A 21,611-nucleotide genomic window follows, 5' to 3' on the forward strand; every position below is an offset into this window, starting at 1 on the left:
GAATATAACCTTTCTTGTTGATTTGTTGATAATGTCGTTCAACGAATTTGATCTGATTTTGGGTATGGATTGGCTTACGGAACACGGAGTGATTTTGGATTACCGTAAAAAGAAGTTTGTAGTTCAGAGTGAAGACAGTGCTATGATTGAGGTGAATGTGTTCAAATGAGTGGTTCAACTTATATCATTTTAGCAATTCGAGCTGATAAACTTCTCAATCAAGGCTGTGAAGCTTTTCTAGCCTATGTTATCAATTCGAGTTCTGGTGATCGTCAGAGCAGTAAAATCCAAACTATTTGCAAATTCCTTGATGTATTTCCTGAATAATTACTAGGACTACCACCTGATCAGAGGCTTGAGTTCGCAATTGAAGTATTTCCTGGTATAGCTCCAGTGTCAATGTCACCTTATCATATGGCACCCATAGAATTAAAAGAATTGAATGTGCAATTGCAAGATTTACTGGATCATAGCTTTATGCGCCCTAGTATATCGCCTTGGTGAGCTCTAGTGCTTTTTGTCAAAAAGAAAGATGTCTCGATGCGACTCTGTATTGACTATCAGCAATTGAATAAATTGAAGATTAAGAATCGATACCCTCTACCTCGTATTGAAAACTGATTTGATCAACTAAAAGGAGCTTCTATCTTTTCAAAGATCAATTTGAGATCGGGTTACTGTCAATTGAAAGTGAAAGATAGTGATGTACCGAAGACGACATTTCGTACGTGTTATGGCCATTATGAATTCTTAGTGATGTCTTTTGGGATGATGAATGCTCCGGCGGCATTCATGGATCTCATGAACCGTATTTTCCAACCGTATTTGGATCAATTTATGGTAGTTTTTATTGATGACATCTTGATCTATTCAAAATCTGAATTTGAGCATGAGCAACACCTCATAATTGTTTTGCAAGTGTTACGAGAGAAACGATTATATGGAAAGTTTAGTAAGTGTGAATTCTGGTTACCATAGGTTGTGTTCTTGGGGCATTTTATATTGACAGAAGGGATTAGAGTTGATCCAAAAAAGATCGAGGCCGTTGTTCAATGGAAAGCACTTAGAAATGTGTCAGAGGTTTGCAGTTTTCTTAGCCTAGCTGGTTATTACCAAAGATTTGCAAATGGATTTTCGAAAATAGCTTTGCCGATGACCAAGCTGTTGCATAAGAATGTTCAATTCGTCTAAGACGATCAATGCCAAGAAAGTTTTGAGAAATTGAAACAAATGTTAACTGAAGCGCCGATTTTGACTTTACTAGAATCGAGAAAGGATTTTGTATTCTTTAGTGATGCTTCTTTGAGCAGTATCAGTTGTGTTTTAATGCAAGACGGGAAATTGATTGCTTATGCGTCTCGTCAGCTAAAAATGGCTGTGGTTTTTGCTTTAAAGATCTGGAGACACTACTTGTACAGTGAAAAGTGTCACATCTATACTGATCATAAGAGTCTCAAATACCTCTTATCTCAAAAGGATTTGAATTTGAGACAACATCATTGGGTCGAGATTCTGAAAGATTTTGATTGCGTTATTGATTACCATCCTGATAAAGCTAACGTTGTAGTTGATGCGTTGAGTAGAAAAACAACAGTTCAATTGCGAGCAATGTTTGCTCAGCTTAGTATCAATGACGATGGAAGCTTGTTAGCTAAATTAAAGATCAAACTGGTGATGTTTAATCGGATCAAGGCAGTGCAGTTAGATGATATCAAGTTGGTGAAGAAAAGAGAAATGGTTCAGAATGACATATTAGAAAATTTTAGCAATGATGATTGTTATTGCTGAGGTTTCATAACCGAATCTGTGTTCTGAATGTTTCATAACTAAAAGTGTTAATACTTCGCGAAGCTCATGATAGTCCTTTTGCTTTGCATCCTAGAGGAATGAAAATGTATCATGATCTATGAGAATCCTATTGGTGGCCAGGAATGAAAAGAAATATGGTCGAATATGTAGCTAAATGCTTAACTTGTATGTAGCTAAATGCTTAACTTGTCAGTGAGTTAAGGCAGAACATCAGGTTCCCACAAGATTACTTCAGCCTATTTCTATTCCTGAGTGGAAATGGGACTGTATCACGATAGATTCTGTAACGGGGTTACCTTTATCGTTAAGTAAGAAAAATGCTAAGTGGGTGATTTTTGATCAACTTTCGAAATCGGCTCATTTTATTGCAGTCAGGACTGATTGGTCACTCCAAAAGTTTGCTAAAGTTTATATTCAGGAAATTGTGAGTTCAAATAGTAAGTATTCGCCAGTGAGTAGTTTCTGTGAATGTCCATTTTGGAAAATGTCTGTATGAAGAGTAAATCCATATGAAGAAGGCTTGATAGAAATATTCTTTTAATAAGTATCTTTGTTGTTCAATGAGAAAGAATATAATAATATATTATCTAGTGATATCTAAAAGCAGCCAAGTAGTGAAAAGGAAAGTTGATATATTAAGCATGGTAGTTGGAGTATACGTGCAAGACTAATGTTATGGAAGTGTTTGCCCTAAAACATAAATGACAGGTTAAGTATGGAAATTGGCGTACGACATACATCCGAAAATATAAAAGTAACCGCCAAGGTTTTCTATATTAAAGCTCACTATGTTCTCTCGAACTTACGTGCGTTTATTCTTGCTTCAAGTGTTGATGAGTGCGCTAGGAGGGACAAGCCAGGAATACGCCAAGAAAGAGGCAATCTGGATTATTATGCATACAATGAACTATTTGAAAAAGTGGTATATAGTAGGATTACACCTTAAAGAGTCTATCTTTAGTAAAATTTTGTGTTGTAATATGTCATGAAAAGTCTGATGTATTATTTTTTTTTTCAAATACTTTTTTTTATTCCTTTAATAATGAGACCTTAGATAAAATAATAAGAAAAATATTTCAAGTCAAGTGAACGACTGTTTTGAAATTTTGTCTAAGTGTATTTTGTTGGTAATACTCAAGATCCGGACCCGGTGATTCGAGTTGGGTTGAAGTTATTACAAAATTAATGTTTATGCAATATTAGATATTCGATTTGCTTAATATTTAGATCTTAAAGATTTTACAATCCAAACATGAGAAAATATAATCTTTTCCAACAAGTCAATCCATTTTTCAAAAATTATTTTTCGAAAATTGTTTTCCATGAAACAAAAGCAATTCATTTTTATCTTCAAACTTACTTTTTCAAATCAAATAATAAAAAAAAGTTGGATTTAAGTGATTTTTACATTAAGGAAGCTAATTTTGATGTAAAATTATAAAATCATCCTCATTTATACTTGGTATACAACTATATTGAGTACACAAATCACTTTCAAATATTAAATATATGTATTTTCTGTAATAGCTATGTTGGATATATAATTATTTTATTATATATCATTATATATTTGAAGGGTAGACTACATTAATTGTCCTTAAATTTTGTTTAAAAATATATTTCATCCACCTAACTTTCAAAAGTTACATAATAGTCATTAACTTTATCAAATTGTTACATTTTTGTCACTTAGCTGTTAACTTCTGTTAAAAAAAATAATGTTGCACCTTAATTCAAAGGGTTAATAATTAATTTGGTCCCTGGGCTATAGAAAACAATAATTTGATATTTTTAAAATTTTCTTAAAAATAATTTTAAAAAGACAAAAATAAATATTAAAAATAAATAAAATTTTCATGTAAAAAATCAATTGCAACAAGCAAAATCCAAGAATTTTGTAATTAATTTTTTCATATACAATCTCATAAAAAATCAATCTTTGGGCTTTCACAAAAAAACATAAATAAATACTCATTCACTTTGATCCCACTCGTTTTTTCATTTGCTTTGTTGCTCTCTTTATTATCATTTTTCTTTGTCTTTTTTTTTTCTCTTTTTTCTTGCAAATTGGCATAGGCTCCACTCTTCCCCAATCATTAAAAATAAAATATATATTTTTTATTTATAGTTGAAAGCAAAATTTTGACTTGAAATTTGAGAGAAGAAAATTGTGGGTTTGGAGAAAAAGAAGAGCAGTTTGTATTATAAATTTTAAAAATAAAAAATTTCAAAACTGAAAGTTACACAAAAACCCAATTAATCTAGTAACTAGAGTTACAAAAAAAATGATGCGTTTAGAAAGGAAGTAGGGTATTTTGTATTATAAATTAAAAGGAAAAAATCTCAAATTTCAAAAAATTAAAACTTACCAAAAAAAACCCTAGACAATATAATAGAACATTTTGCATTTCTCTCTCTTCTTCTTTCTTAATTTTTTCTTTTTCTTTTTTCCCATAATGATCAAGAAAATCTTGCAAATAGGCCATTGATGGTAGAAGTTTTTACGATTCCCAAAAATGAAAGCAATGTTGTAAGCCTAGATTTTGTTTCTTGAAACCTCGAGCAACAACAATCAGTTTAATAGTGGAATCTGAGTCTTGTATTAAGATGTATTTTGCTAAGGCTTTTAGGGATTTGAGAAAAAAATAAAATAAAATAAATTTTATAAAGTAATTTTTGGGTAAAACAACATGAAGTTGTTGATGTGAATGAAGATGTTGATCAACGATGGAAAACAAATGAAATTTAGTTTGAAAATTTTAAGATTTTTCATATAATTAAAATTCGCAAGAAATGTTAGTTTAAAAAAATTAGTTTTAATTTTAAGAATTATTTAAATTTATACATTTTTATATATTTTTAAAATTATTATTTTTTAAAATTATTTTTATAGATTTTCTAATAATTTTTAGTCTATGATTATTTTTCTTTACCATTATTGTTAGGTGGCATTTGAGAATTAGAATTTGGATTTCAAAATTTTAGCTTTGAAATTTATTATTTATGATTTCATTATTTCCAAATCCTTTGTTTGGGAATTAATATTTGAAATTTAAGATTTTGAATTAATTCAAATTCATTGTCTGTATAATTAAAATTTAGATTTGGATTTCAACTAATTCTAAGTCTTAAAAATAATATTTTTAATTTAATTATTTAGGAGAATTTTGAACATTGTTGTTTGAACCAGACTAGACAGGTCAGTTGTACAGGGAACTTATTTGGAGAAAGGCATTAGATCGGTTGATTGGGTGGTTGAACCATTTTTTATGATTTTTAATAATTTATTTAATAGATCTGGACAGAACGATCAAACCAATTATACCAATCAAACTATTTGAATTGATTGGACCAACCAACCAATGGCCTAATCAATCGGCCAGCAGTTCGGTTCTGAAACCCAGATCAGACCAGTTAGTTAGACCAATTGCACTGGTCATAAGCAGACTTGCTTAGGTATAAATTAAAAATCAAGGGTTTAAATTTAAAATTGTGGAAATTATAATATAAATGAAATTTTTGAATATTTATATTGCATTATATTAAATGCATAAAGCGTTGTCATTGTTTTCAAACCAATTCGATCGTGAATCGACCAGGGTACTAGTCCGGAATAAAGGGTCGAATTGGTTGACTTGTTAAATGGTTCAACCAATCAAGCCAATTGAATCGACGGTCGAACTGGTAGAATCGATTTTATCTATTTTCAATTTTTTTTGTTTTGAAAAATTTATTCAATCAAACCGGTTGGATCAATCGAACTAAGAATCGGTGGTCTAATTGGTTCGCCTATCAGTCCAATTCTAAAAACCTTAAGCTTTTTTGATGATATAAGTAAAATTAATTATTTATTGTTTGGGTTTTGAAGGAAGTGTGAAAGAAGAGAGAACAAAAAAAGTTCTCATGTTTTTTAATCAATCATGTTTTTTAATCAATCTTGGATTTTGAAATTTTCAAATTTTAAAATGAATTTTGGAATCCAAAATTTAAGTCTTATGAAATTGGACTTGGGTTTGCCCAATTTCGAATCGAACTTTTTATTTATTTTCCAAATAAAGACGTTGGTTTTTCAAATCCAAATCCAAATCCAATTTTTTTTACCCAAATCATTGTTTCCAAATAGGTCATTAAGAAAATTTTAAAAATATCAAAATGATTTTTTAACCATAACTCAAGGATCAAATTAGCTATTAATCCTTTGAATTAAGGTGCAATTTCACTTTTTTAATAGAAGTTAATATTCGAATGATACAAATGTAACAATTTGATAATGTTAGTGATTATTACATAACTGTTAAAAGTTAAAATACTGAAATGTAATTTTAAACCAAAATAGAGAGAGTATAATTTATCCAAATATATAGTTAAAAATTACTACATATAAATTTTTTATAATTAAAAATTCAAAGTTATAAGTAATTAAACCGTTTGATTGCCGGTAAAATGTTTTCCGTAAAATAATTTCTGAAAAATGTTTTACTTTTCTATAAAATGATTTACTGGAAAATATTTTCTGGTGTTTGATTGAATCTGTGTAAAATATTTTTTGCTGTTTGGCAGATTTCCTGAAAATATTTTCCGAAAAAATTATTTTTACATATATTAATATATATTAATAATTTTTTATATTTTAATATGTTTTTACATATATTGCAATGATTTATTTATAATTAAATAAATCAATTAAATATATAATAATATTCAATTATTAAGCTACAATATTAACCGTCATAAATTAAAAACAACCAAAGTCAAATAAATTATTTGTAATTGTGTTATAAAAATAAAAAACAAGGATTGAATAATTATAAATTAGCTTCCAAACTACAATTAAATACTAGAAATTAATAATATTATCCAAATGCATAATTAGTAGTACACCAGAGTTGAAGACATTGGATGAAACAGAAATTGATCCGGAGTGTTGGTTGAGGCCTGAATTATAGTTGAACCAGAGTTAGCATCCTTGGTTACGGAACCTGGACTAGCTACATAGATATCAGCATTGGCAACTGGAGTTTCCTTGACCACGAGCAAAACTTGATCTTCGTTGGAGAATGTCATCGTTGAAGCCTCAAAACACTCGCAAGAGGATGATTCCAAGTCAATAATACCAGTTTGATGTTTCAAGTTCTCAAAAACACTAGTTATTTATGGTTAGATGAGTAAGAATATCAAAAATAGTCCAAAAGCAAATGATAAAACAACAAAAATCTCCTCAAAATGATGCAGCCAATTTTTCTACACCGCGATGCACCAGTGAGATGGCACGCACAAGCATATAGTTTGCTACCATTACATTTCAGCTTCAAAGTACAGAATAGGTGTCAGTCATTACCCTGAATCTTTTGGTGAGTTGTATTTTAGATCAACACATTCAGTGCAGGTCTTCTCGTCCTTATCTGCTTGAACCACTTCAAACATTTTTTCGACCTATACTAAAGAGTACAATTACATGTCAAGGATGAGCTGAAAGGGATAGGCGATTTTCCTGCCATACTATATAAAAATATTTTCACCTCTAAAATGCTTCAGTGTCTATTACAGACGGGTTTAACCTAAAAAATCAATGGCCATTATGGCCTGGAGTCTTTTATCATCAAACCCTTTCGAGAAAAACCTTATCATGTAATGGTTCTCTCTCTTGAATCAATAATCACTCTCCAAAACAATGCAAAACTTTAAGCAGGTATCTGGGTTATCCTTTTTCTTTGGGCACACAATGGCAGCACAAACCAACCTGTTAAAGCCTATGCATCCTTATTCTCAACCATTAAATTGAAGAAGCAACTTGAGACTAAGGCTGAAGCTGAAGAAGCAACCTGTTATAGACAATAATTCCCTATCAATATGCGATAGTACAAGAAGCAACCTGAGACTGAAGCTGGTTGGGATTCACACCAGAATCAATCAAACAAGGTCAGAAAACAATCATTGAAATTACAAATCAATAAGCATAAGAAAGAAGTATAAGAAATCTTGAGCCAACTCAAAATGTATAAACAAAAAATGCTCGTAACAGCTACACATCACAATCTTATGATCTTTTCATAGTTCAATTCATTGATTCTTGATTTATCTATGTTCTTCCACATACGAAAAACCTGTTCACAAATGCATAACCATTAAAAAATCAAAGAATAATCGAATAGAAAAACTAGAAAACATCCCATGTTTTGCAATATTCTGTATTTTCCCATCCATTTTCTATCCCTTTCTCAGTGACCAAACAGAGTGCCATTTCCATTCGGTTCAAATAAAGCATCAAAATAATCATTACAACCATAGAACCCAACTTCAAAACTCAATAAAAATCTAAATTTTAAGGACTATCTATATTTCCTATATTTTTCCCATCCATTTTTTAACCCAAATTTCTCATTTTCCATTCCTTTCTCAGAGACCAAACAAACTTTCCTTTTCATTCAGTTCAGATAAAGCATAATAATAAATCATTATATACTTATAACCCAACTTTCGTATGTAGTAAAAATTTGAACTGTAAAGACTAAATTCACTGTATTTTCCCATCCATTTTCTAACCAAACTTTTCCTTTTTCCATCCTTTCTCAGAGACCAAACAAGGTCCCATTTTCATTAAGCATCATAATACATCATTACATCCTTAAAACCCAACTTCCAAATTTAGTAAAAATCTGAACTTTAAGATCACAAAATTATTAAAACACAGAGAAAGAGCAAAAAGAAAGGAACCTGGAGGATTTCATTGGATCTGAAGGCATGCTTGAGAAATTTAACTGTAGCCCAGAAATCATTTTTGGTCCAATCTCCATCATCTCCAAGTATTTGCATAGGGCAAGAGCCCTCATTCTCTGGCTTTTCAATTAAAGCCATGAGCCTCCGGTGTTGATGGTAAGTCTCAACAAGAAGCATGGTATGGCTTTTGGAAGAGCAACCATCCGGCGATCGCCGCGGCATTGATGGTGATGAGCGAAGAGAGGAACAATGCCCGGTTGATTTTGGGAAGTGGGTTTGGATGAGAATCGATGGAGGAAATGAAATGAGAAGGAAATGAGAGGCTGACCCAAGAAAATGAATGGAAAATGTCTTACAGAAATAAAATCTGTAAATAGAAAATATTTTTCGCCAATCAAACGTCGGAAAAGTTGGAAATAATTTTTCAAAAAATTAATTCCACCGATCAAACAGACCTTAAAAGTTTTTTTAGTCACTCGCATCTTCAACCACTGCCAATATTTCTTATTTCATTTACTATAAACATGAAACCTAAGCGATTGAAAAATAAAACAAAGAAAAAAAAGTGAGGAAACCTAAGAGAAGAAAGATGAGATTGGGCCCTTTTGTTCTGTACGGTAAGTGGGGTCAGTCAAACTGGTAGATTTGATTGGGCTACAAGGCTTTCAATAAAAGTGAAAACTAATCTAGCATTGGGTCTACACATTTTGATGGGGTTTCATTTACTAATTTGGATAATGTACCTATACATGTCTTCATTAAGAGGCAATCACATTAAGGTCAAGGCTACATTAAGAACGTGATAGTGTACCCTTGTATACCCACTAAATGACGCAAGCCACACGCTACATTCAACCGAGACTATAAATTTTTTAAAAAAACATTATAAATTTTACCAAAAAAATTTATAAATAGAAAGAAAAAATCTCAAAACTTTTCATTAATTTTGATAAATCCATAATCCTATACATAAATTTTGATTTTGTCTAAGTTTATAATAAAATTTATTATTCATATTTCACAATACAAACATAATTATCAATATAAAACCATTTTACATTTACATACCGCTTAAATGAATAATTATTTTTATCTAATATATAAAAATAAATTGATTGTGGAATATGTCTCGCATTTTGGTCAAATTAAGACACAAACAGACAGCGGCATCGTGACAAGGAGCCATGCGATGTCACGAGAACGCAATGAAAAAACAAGGAGAAGTAGAAATGATGTCACGACAACACAATAAAGGACGTGGAGACGTGGCGACTTGTCATGTAATTTTCTCAATTTTCTTCTTCAACTCAAATTTCGATTATTTGTCTTAATCTAACTCTGATTAGTGTAGATTATTTTAAGATAATTTAACCTACGAATTTAGCCTATAAATAGGTCATTTTCTACCCTAGAAAGATTAACCCATAACATATTTAAGTATTAACTTTTACAAGCTTTCAAGGAACGGGTCATCCAGTAAGACAATCGGTGTAGGTACCGCTCAGATCAGGATGCATAACAAGACAAATAGGACACTATTAGATGTCAAACATGTACCTGATTTAAGGAAGAATCTCATCTCCTTGAGTATGCTAGACTCGAAGGGTTGTAGAATTAACATCAAGTCAAACGACATTAAAGTTTCTCATGGAGCTTTCATTCTGATGAATGGTCAAAAGACAGACAATCTTTATGTTTTGCAAGGTTCAACGGTGACTAGTAAAACAACAAATCCCTTGTCTGTTAATGAGTCAGAGTCGACTGGTTTGAAGTAAAGGCAATTTGGTCATAGAAGAGAAAAAGGTATGACTATTTTGAATAAGTTCGCTTTGGGTACAAGATTTGAAAAGACAGAGCACTACATTCGTGCAAAGCAGGCCTGAGTCAATTTTGATTTGATAGTCCACAAGTCAAAGACTAGAAGTCTTTCGATTTCAAAGTTCAAGCATGGCTTGGACTTAGTTAATATCTTGCAAAGTTCAAGATAGGCCCGTGGCGGGATCGATAAAGAAAGCATTATGGAAATACGAGTCAAGGTGGAGAATTGTGGAGTATGCCTTGCATTTCAATCAAATTAAGACATAAACAGAGAGCAACGTCACGACAAGGAGCCATGCAACGTCACAATGATGCAACGATGAGACAGGGGAAAGAATAAACGGCGTTGTGACGACACAATAGGAGACGTCATGATGTAGCGATGTGTCATGCAATTTTCTCAGTTTTTTTCTTCCAGTCAAATTCCGATTATTTGTCCTAGTCGAACTTTGATTAGTGTAGATTATTTTAAGATTATTTTACTTATAAATTTTGCCCATAAATAAGCTCCTTTCTACCTTAGAAAGATTAACCCATAAAACATTTAAGTATTAGCTTTTACAAGCTTTCAGAGAATTGTGTGTTTATATTTTTAGGGTTCTTATTTTTGAGTTTCGGGGTTTAGTTTTTATCTCCATATTTGTGCTCTTCGTTTTTGTCGATTTAATGAAATTATATTTTCCTGTGGTTTTTTATCCTCATCGAAGGGGTTCTTTCACGTAAAATTTGTGAATTTGATCTTTTCAATTTCTTCGTTCTTTTACTTATTCATTGTTTATACAAGTCGATCCTTAACATAGATTTATTTATTTCTTGAAATGTGTATGGTTGAACCAAAATCAAAATCAAAGTTTCATATATACATTTGAATCACAATCAAGTTTCATGTGTATGATTACACCAAATCAAAGTTCATATATCAAATTGTACATTGGATCAAAGTTTATATATAGTTTTGAAATTTATTCCTAAATAATATTTATGTATTGTTTAATAATTTAAAAAATAAAAAAATAATTTTATAAGTATTAAATTTATATTATAAAATTATTTGATATATTAACAAAAATTAAGTAAATAATATAATAATACATAACATTATTATATTATTTGATAAAAATAAATCATAGATTTCAACATTTATTTTTTTTCCTAATTCTAATCTTATAAAGTATAATATTTTATGTTATTTAAATAAATTTTAAATATAATAATCTAAATAAATATTTTAAAAATACATAATTTCACTCAAATATTTTTTTAAAATATAAATTTTAAATATAATAATCTAAATAAATTTTTTGCATGGCATGAAAAAACAAGAGAAAGGAATGCAATTTTTTTTTCAAAATTTTAGAATCCCTAAAAGAAGCTTTTTATTTACTGGGTCGATATACATCGATGGGATGGGAAAATAATAAATTTAATAATATTTAAATAAACTTGATAGCATTTATCTACTTATCTACATCAAATATTATCCGGTTTAGGGAAAATGAAGGTTCCTTTTTAATGCATGAAATGGGATGAAAGGGAGGTTTTTATATAGTGGTTGGGGAAGGGGTTGAGGAAGGGTTTTGGCCAATGAAGAGGGAACCATTGGGATGACAATTAGGATTGACCTCTAAACCGAACACTATTTAGTGCAAAACAAAACAACACCAAAAACGATGATTTCTTTCGTTATATTTTGGTAAATAATTGAAAAACATAGTATTTTGGTGATTTATTTATTTTTGTTTTAATTATCTAAAAAATATACAATGCTACTTAGGCCTTAGATCCTTCTATTATTTGCTATTGCAATCAGATTACGAAATCAATATTTAATCTAAAACCTAAAAAACAACGGGAGTTGTAAATGTGACCCATGGCTACTTTAAAAGGTTAAACCAGGATTTATAATTAAATTTAGCTCTCAACATTCAAATTTACTAAATATGACTGGTTTGGTCCAAAGATGCTTCTAAATTCTAAAAGCAGAGCGGATTTTGAATCAAAGTATCAGGCATCTTTCTTACTTCCATAAAACTGCCCTGGTATCTATTTAAAAATCTTTTAAACAATCTATCAAGCTTCAGGTCACTCATACACATGATTTTCAAACGACTATAAACTCTTATTTTCACCCTTTAACCACCATCATTAATTTTAAAAAAGTTTTTACACAAAATTCCACTATCATTGCCTGAATCCAAGATTTTATTTTCTTACTATGTTAAAAGGCCTTCGGGAACACGCTAATAAAATAAAAGAGACTAGTTTACTATAAATCGTACAGAAATAGATTACTACGACCCACAAATTATTGTCGCCCTAGCTTACCTTATCCACTGTTATTTCCCTCGCCTTCACGTGATTCTCAGCTTTCAGTCCGACACCCTGCTCCCCCGCAGCTATTACATGCTTTTGTCACCAACTGCCCCTGCTTTCTTCCACAAGCTTATTGCTTTTCTTCAATTCAAAAAGAAAGAGCTTAGAATTACTTCTCCAAGCAATAATGTCAATGCTGAACAGAAGACAACAACAACCCCCACTTCTACAAACCTTCTCCATTTTCTTTCTCTTATCATGTAGTTTACTTGTTTATCCGGAAGCTTCAAAACTGCATTTGGCTTCCCCTGAAGCTAAAGCTCTTCTGGGTTTTCAGTCTAAAGCTGATTTGACAAACCACCTTGGGTTCTCTCAAAACGCAACCCTTCACTTTTGTGAATGGAAAGGAGTCACTTGTTACCAGCAAACAGTGGTGCGTCTCATTATAGAAGATCTCCATCTTGGTGGCTTTTTTGCCCCCGATACATTGTCTCACCTTGACCAGCTCCGAGTCTTGAGTCTTCAAAACAACTCCCTCTCTGGCCCAATCCCTGATCTCTCTTCTCTCATCAACCTTAAAGCCCTCTTCCTTGATCATAACTTCTTCACAGGTTCTTTTCCTTCTTCAATCCTTTCCTTTCACAGAATTAGAACCCTTGATTTATCTTATAACAATCTCACTGGCTCTATACCAACCTCATTAGCTTCTCTAGATCGATTATACTATCTACGACTGGATTGGAACCGCTTTAATGGAACCATTCCTCCATTCAACCAGTCTTCCCTTGAAACCTTTAACATTTCAGGCAACAATCTTACTGGTGCCATCCCAGTGACCCCAACCTTGTTACGATTTGGTTTCTCTTCTTTTTCATGGAACCCTGGTCTTTGTGGGGAGATTATTCACAAAGAATGTCATCCAAGGCCCCCCTTATTTGCGCCGCCGCCTACTGTGACTCTTGTTCAAAGTGCACAAGTTCATGGGATGGAGTTGGCTGAACCCAGTTCAAAGAAGCACAGGAGAACTGCGGTGATAATAGGGTTTTCTACTGGGTTCTTTGTTCTCGTCGGTTCACTACTCTGTTTTGTGATGGCAGTACGGAAGCAGAAAGATGAAAAGCAATCAACGGCGGTGATTGAGTGTGATGATGCGGCGGCTGCGGCGGCGATTCAAATGGAGCAAGAGAATGAGTTGGAAGAGAAAGTGAAGAGAGTGCAAGGAATGCAAGTTGGGAAGAGCGGGAGCTTGGCATTCTGTGCGGGTGAGGCGCAGTTGTATACACTGGACCAGCTGATGAGAGCGTCGGCGGAGTTGCTTGGGAGGGGAACCATGGGGTCAACGTATAAAGCAGTGCTTGACAATCGTCTGATCGTGACGGTCAAGCGGCTTGATTATGTGAAATTAGCAGGCACAACCAACGAAGAAGCATTTGAACAACACATGGAATCAGTTGGTGGGTTAAGGCATCCCAATTTGGTGCCTTTGAGGGCTTATTTCCAGGCCAGAGAAGAAAGACTTCTTATCTATGATTATCAACCCAATGGCAGTCTTTTCTCCCTCATTCACGGTAATCCCTCCTGTTACAAACTGAGTTAAGCTGCGATTTAACTCGGTGTTAACTCGGGTTGCACATTAATTCCTTGGGTTTGCAGCAAAGCATATGATATATTAATTAGCGTTAATATAGTTTAATTATAAAGCACTTTCTTTAATGCATTTGCATGTGCAGGATCGAAATCAACAAGGGCTAAGCCACTCCACTGGACCTCGTGCTTGAAAATAGCAGAGGACGTTGCACAAGGTCTCGCCTACATCCACCAAGCATGGAGACTGGTCCATGGCAATCTCAAGTCCTCTAACGTTCTACTCGGCCCTGATTTCGAGGCCTGTTTAACGGACTACTCTCTGGCAGCCCTAATCACACCCACACACGATGAAGACCCCGACTCAATGGCGTGTAAGCCACCCGAAACACGGCATTCAACTCACCAGGCGACATCGAAATCCGACGTGTATGCATTTGGGGTTTTGTTGTTAGAGCTTCTGACAGGGAAACCTCCTTCAAAGCACCCCGTAGTGGCACCAAATGAGATGATGCATTGGCTTAGATCTTGTAGGGAAGGCGATGGAGGGGAGGGTGAGAGACTAGGGATGCTTCTTGAAGTGGCCATTGCTTGTTGTTCGAGTTGTAGTGAACAAAGGCCCACAATGTGGCAAGTTCTGAAGATGTTACAGGAGATTAAAGAAGCTGTATTAAAGGAGGATGGTGGATTGGACCCACTTTCTGGGATGTCTTAATTATTTCATGATGGTACCATTTGATTGTAGAACGTTAGTTTCAGTAATATCTTATGTATAGGAAAAAATAAAATAAAAATAAATTTATACTTAAGATGTAACAATGCAATGGCTGCTGTTTGCTACCTTTTGCCTTTATTTCCCGACATTATTATTTATGTTGTTTCATGTACTAGGCCCTACAAATACTTTGTCTGCGTCCATATATATTTAGAATTCGCCCTTATTTATACTGTTTATTAAACCCATCAGCAGGTTTCGATTCTTTTAGAGAATTATTAAAGATTCATTTTATTGCTTTAACAGTGTAAAAAATCTTTAATTTTTTTAAAAAGAGTAATTAAGTCTGTCTTTTTTTTTATTCAATTGGATATTTAAATTTTTAAAATGTATTCAAAAAATCTTTAAACTTTTTTAAGAAAAATAATTAAACCCCTGTTTTTTTTTGCACTCAATTAAATACTTAAACAATTTTTTTCAGTTAAAACCATCACATGTCATAATCACAACATGAAATGTAGGAAAAAAGTAATAAAAATAAAATTCAATAAAATTTATAAAATGATTAAATTTTAATAAAAATATAAAAATATTTAAAAATTAAAAAAATCATAAAAATTGTAAAAAAATTATAAGATTTTAAAAAGTCGTAAGAAAATTATAAAAAATGTAAAAAAATGTAAAATTCTTAAAAAAAATTATAAAAATTATTGTAATAAAAGAAACATTTTATAATTTTTCTATAACTTTTATTGATTTTTATTTTTTATAATTTTTCGCAACATGCCATGCTGTGTTACAACACATGATGACTTTAATTAAAAAAATCGGGGGTCATTAACTTTAACCGTCAACTGTTAAAGTTAATGGTTAAAAGGCATTTTTGATGCATTTTGTAATTTTTGTTATGATTTTTATAATAAATTTTAATAAATTTTTATATTTTTATTAAAATTTAATAATTTGTATAACTTTTATTAATTTTTATTTTTTATAATTTTGTTTGCCACATGTCGCGTCGTGGTTGTGACACAATGTGACTTTAACTGAAAAATGAGGGGCAATTAACTTTAACGGTGAACTGTTAAAGTTAACGGTCAAAGGACATTTTTTATACATTTGACAGTTCAAGTACCCAATTGAGTGCAAAAAAAATCAGGGGCTTAATTGCTTTTTCTTGAAAAAGTTTGAGGGTCTTTTTGATGTATTTTAAAAGTTCAAGTATTCAATTGAGTGCAAAAAAAAGAGTAAGGGCTTAATTACTTCTTTTTTTTTTAAGTTTGCGGACCTTTTTAATGCATTTTGAAAGTTTCAAATACCCAATTGGGTACAAAAGAAAAAAACACAGTGGCTTAATTTTTATTTTTTATTTTTTATTTAAGTTTAAGGGCTTTTTACACCCTTAAACCTATTTTATTTGTTAAGCAAGTTATATAATTATGTTGGTGTTTTTATTTTTTATATTTATAAATGAAAAATATTTGTCCAGATTTGCACTAAAGATACCGTTAATATAATTTTTTTTCATTTACCATTTGAATTAAAACAATTTATTATTTTTATATGAAACTTTAAAAAATACATTTGTTATATTCATTTTTTATATTTATATGGTATCACGAGTCAAGCGGATATCAACTCGATTAGAGAAATTACAAAATTATCCTTTCATATTTAAAATAAGATATATTATTCGAGGGCAGTTAATCTTTTTAAAAAATAAAAATAAAAATATAGAGAAATTTGAACTCATGTCAATTGCATTGATAAAACATTGAGCACGTTTGGTTCGCTGTATTGGATTAGAGGTGTATTGGATTAGATGTGTATTGGATTAGAGGTGTAATGGAATAGAGGTGTAATAGCAAATCAACTGTTTGGTTGAATGTAATGGAATAGAGGCGTAATAGTAAAACTGTGTTTGGTTGAATGTAATAGAGGTGTAATAGCATAATGAAAAAAACTAAAATGACCAGAATACCCTTAGCATAAATTTGTTTTGGTAAATGATTATTGTTATTGTTATTTAAATTTTAATAAGATTATTTATTATCAAAAATAAATAATTTAATCATATTTAAACATAATTATTATTTAATATATTTTAATTAAAATATATAATTTAATAAAATTCTTAATAATTAGCAGAAATTTGTTTTGGTAAATTATTTTATTTAAATTTTAATAAGATTATTAATATCAATAATAAATAATTTAATCATATTTAAACATAATTATTATTAAATATATTTTAATTAAAATATATAATTTAATAAAATTCTTAATAATTAATATTCTTATATGAATTTACTCAAACCATAATATATGATACTGTAAAATATAAAATAACATAATTATTATTAAATATAATATAATTAAAATATATAATTTAATAAAATTCTTAATAATTAATATTCTTATATGAATTTACTCAAATCATAATATATGATACTATAAAATAAAATTTTAAATAATTAATATTAAATATATTTTAATTTAAATATATGATTTAATAAAATTTAAAATAATTATAACTAATAAATTATATTTTATGAATTTGTATAATTTAAAATAATAATTATTACATATAATTTAATAATAATATAAAATTTCATAAAATTCTTGATAATAAATTTTCTTATATGAATTTATACAATTTAAAATAATGCCAATGCCAACACTACCACATTTGGGTTCAAATTATACTCATAGTAAGCTCAAACTTTTATTGATGCCAATGCCAACACTACCAAAACCTTTTGGACAATTATTTCGAAGATTTAAACCAACAAAAAGAAAATCAATAAGTAATAAAACCATAGAAAATAAAAGAAAAAATTTGCCTTTGAAGCACATTCAATTGTGCACTTGGTTCTCTTTGATATCTCCATGATTTCTTCATCTTTATTCATAATATCAAACATAGGCAAACAAAACGATAATTGTAACCCCCTACCCCTACCAACATTTTATTGTAAGTATAACTAACACAGGATAACTAGTTGGCCTCTTAAAACAGTCAAAGACCAGACCCCAAACCAAACCAAACTGCTAAACAACAAAGCAGACATCATTAAAAAGACCCCATCCCCAGATTGCATCATTTTCAATTCTTAGAAATGAGGAGCATAGAGCTGGAGAACCTTCTGCTAGGACGGTTTGCTACTAATATCATCCCACCAAGCACTCACATGCTTCCTGCTGGTTGTCATGTATTAGGGATCACTTCCAGAACCCTGTTTTCCCCTAGCAACATTTGCAAACTCACAAGCTCCAGACAACAAGGGACTGGAGATGTTACCGTTAGCATACTACACGCGAGATTACAAATTTATGAACATTCAACTACAAAAGTCCAGAACCTACCAAAATTTCTAAGCCAATACCTCAGAATCGATTTGCTGAATATTGGGGAAAATTTGTTTCAGGGTAGCATTGTAGTTAGGAGACTGCGCTTGCAATAAAACAGTACAGTTGATCACATATGAGAAAGGTTAGGAGAGAAGAATGACTACTAGGCCAGTATAGAAGATTGAGAAATGTCAAACGATAATCACCAATTGTGCAAATAACTCTATAGCTAAAATGAATGCAATATGCCAAGGGGAGGATGATGATATAGACTTAACTGAACTTAGCCCAGGAAGGTAGAAAACTACTTTAGATGGATGCCACTACTTTGGTGATCATATATTTAATCACCTATAGCTAGATTCAGATCATCCATAATTTCAACTATCAAACCATCACATTATGCGCAGATGAAAGTGACACAGCTTAATACTAGCTTGAGAAGCTGGTTCATTCATTATTTGCAAATTACTCAGAAGTGGTTCAATAGTTTAGTTTATATATAGATACGAGTCTCCACAGCATAAACAAGAATAATACCTAAAGTTGAAATGCAAATCTTAGCACAAACTCTTGGCCAACAGATCAAGAAAACATTTAACAAAAAAGTACCTGCTTTATTAGGCAAACAAAGACGAGAAAAACACATTGCAATGTTGGAATTGAAAGGAGAAATGAAACAAACATTGAGATTTCGAAAAAGTACTTTACTCCAGAGGTGTCAAGCAAATATACCAAAAAAAATATAAGCCAGAAAGTTTAGAAGATAATACTCAAGAGGTTTATATAAAAGTTAACAAGTGGAAAAAAACAGAAGGATTAAAATCATACCTGATGCCCCTACTACTACCTCCCCAATCACAATAGCTTACAATTAGCTTGCCATCTTCATTTTCTAAACATAAAAAAATTATTAACTAAGTATATGTTTTAACCCCCCTTTTTATTTTCTAAATAGCAATACATATAAAACAAATGAATTGCACCCTTTGTTTTTTCCAATTATTTCCATAAAATTCAGAATATAATGCTAACTTAAATACTATAATTCAACCATAAGACATTAATTTTTTCAGAAAATTCAAGAAAGTGAAAGCAAATAGTAAAACCATTTTGAACAATACGATTAAATAAATACTCAACACCTCCTACAACTTAGCATTTCAACTACACAAATTCACAATGTAACCTACTAATTACAACTTCGACCTACAAATTTATATTCTACAACAAAAATCCCGCTTCTAATCAACTATCCTTAATGTAACATATAATGAGGAAAAAGAAAACAATATTTCAAAGATTCTATCACAGGAAAAAAAATCAAATCAAAACAGAAAATTTGAACAGCATACATATAAATGGTCTTCTAAAATTGACCAAGAAAAAAGAAAACAACAACATTTTCAAACCCAATAACTTGAACCCAAAATCACCCCCCAAACAATAGTTTGCATGCAAAGAGATTATAAATAACAGCAGAAAAAACATAGATCTAGTAAAAAGAGACTCGAATTAGAAAAAAATTATAAAGAAAGAAAAATAGAACAGAGAAATCAACAGGCAAGAATGCAAATAAAGGGGAAAAAATAATAGGCAAAATATGGGAATTTTACCTGACAAATGAAATGGATTCTCAGAGAAGACGATGAGTGTCTAGACACGAATGAAAAGCATCCAACTTATATGATATTCCCGATTAGAAGTGTTTCGAAATTCGACAAAGATAAATAAAATCAAAATCAAAATCGATTCTACAGAAAAGAAAAGAAAAGAAAAACAGGGAAAAATTTGGAAGAAGAAGCAGAAATATGGAGAAAAGAAAATGGAGAAAAGAAAAGAAATGTGAGAAGAAAAGAAGCGTACCGTACCAGAAGAAGAAGTAGAAATCTGGAAAGGAAAAAATTGAGAAACGTCGGAAGAGGATGAGGGAAAAGAAATTACCTGTGCAAGGAAGCGTGGGAGAATCGGAGCGTTGAGGACGAGGGCAGAAAACGGAAGAGAAAAAAGGGAAAGACGCGGAATGGGTAATCGGCGCTGAGGGAGCGTAATGCCTATTACCCGCAGTCAATGTAATGGGGGAGTAACTGATTCGGCGCGGAATGAGAAAACAGCGAACCAAACGCCGGAATAGGTCGGTAATGTAATAGGCGCGTAATCGGGGAGTAATGGTATACCTATTACAGCGAACCAAACACGCTGTAAATTTACCACCCAACCAAAACTTTATTTTGAAAATTGTTAATATATTTTATGCACATTTTATTACCACCCTCTCTCTCTTTATACATATATTAATAATGTTGTTCAATAAGATAGTGTCACAAATTAATTCGACACTAATTTAGGATTTGATAACAACACCAGGATAAATATTGGTATTTATTTAGTATTTTTAATATGATGTATTCATGTATTTGAATTTCATTTTACTTATAATTTCATTTAATTTTTTATTTTAATATCGTACATAATTCACGTGTTATTATTAATCAATTTCAAACCATACATTTTTTATTTATTATATATTATTTTTAGACATAAATTTTTATTTTAAATACATAATTTGTATGCCCATATTGTTAGGATATTATTATAGGGATATTATCTTTAACAATTTGATTCTTACGTAACTACTATTATATAAATATATATGTCATTAGGGTTTATTAATAAATTTGAAGAAATTACCCTATTCTTGTCATGGCATCTGAGCAAGGTCTTTTACACAATTTTTTTTCTTTCATCATTTTAAATGGCTAACAGCAAGTCTTCTCCTCCTCCACCACCACCAGGAGGGCGACACTTCCTGGTTTTACTGTTGAGCAATGGCAGTCTCTTTTGGTGGTGTTTGGTAATAAACAATCAACTTCCACTTGGTTGAATGGTAAGTCCAAGAATAATTGGATTATTAATACGGGGTGTTCAAATCATGTTACGGGTGATCTTATGTGTTTGACGAATGTGAGAGATGTTCTAACATGTTCTTAGGATTCCCTAATGGTCAAACAGTGGTGGTTGCCCAAGAAGGTGAACTATAAAGCCCAGTGTATAACCAACATCAATTACAATTAACAAACATAGTATATAAATCGGAGTAACACAGAGAACTTAATAGCAAGTAGAAGACCAGAACAGAACATACCAGAGTATCACGGAGGTTGTCATCATGCTAATATAGCAGAACAACACAAACCTTCTAGAACAGGACAGAGCAGAACTTGACAGAATAGAACAGCACAGAGTATAATGGAACAGAGTAGAGTAGAATTGAATAGAACTACACAGAGAATATTTGTTTATG

At 31.3% G+C, this 21,611-nt stretch overlaps 2 protein-coding genes and 1 long non-coding RNA gene across 3 annotated transcripts; 1 reads left to right on the forward strand and 2 right to left on the reverse strand.

Moving 5' to 3' along the window:
• Positions 1–6,644: 6,644 nt before the first annotated feature.
• LOC107921006 (pentatricopeptide repeat-containing protein At4g14190, chloroplastic) lies at positions 6,645–9,098 on the reverse strand. The gene is made up of 2 exons (XM_016850858.2): positions 8,524–9,098; positions 6,645–7,631 (listed from the first exon to the last, which is right to left on the reverse strand). Exons 1-2 carry the CDS (start codon positions 8,746–8,748, stop codon positions 7,560–7,562), a joined length of 297 nt encoding a protein of 98 aa, XP_016706347.1. The 5' UTR covers positions 8,749–9,098; the 3' UTR covers positions 6,645–7,559.
• Positions 9,099–12,398: 3,300 nt separating this feature from the next.
• LOC107922487 (probable inactive receptor kinase At5g67200) lies at positions 12,399–15,182 on the forward strand. The gene is made up of 2 exons (XM_016852553.2): positions 12,399–14,225; positions 14,388–15,182. The coding sequence occupies exons 1-2, from the start codon at positions 12,845–12,847 to the stop codon at positions 14,954–14,956; spliced, it is 1,950 nt and encodes a 649-aa protein (XP_016708042.2). The 5' UTR covers positions 12,399–12,844; the 3' UTR covers positions 14,957–15,182.
• A 2,600-nt stretch (positions 15,183–17,782) lies between these two features.
• On the reverse strand, positions 17,783–19,182 carry LOC107921059 (uncharacterized). Its single transcript, XR_001690917.2, has 2 exons — positions 18,323–19,182; positions 17,783–18,244 (listed from the first exon to the last, which is right to left on the reverse strand). It is a non-coding gene; the product is annotated as an uncharacterized lncRNA (long non-coding RNA).
• Positions 19,183–21,611: the final 2,429 nt, after the last annotated feature.

This window comes from Gossypium hirsutum, chromosome D01 (genome assembly GCF_007990345.1).
Source record: "Gossypium hirsutum isolate 1008001.06 chromosome D01, Gossypium_hirsutum_v2.1, whole genome shotgun sequence".
Classification (NCBI taxonomy): Eukaryota; Viridiplantae; Streptophyta; class Magnoliopsida; order Malvales; family Malvaceae; genus Gossypium; species Gossypium hirsutum.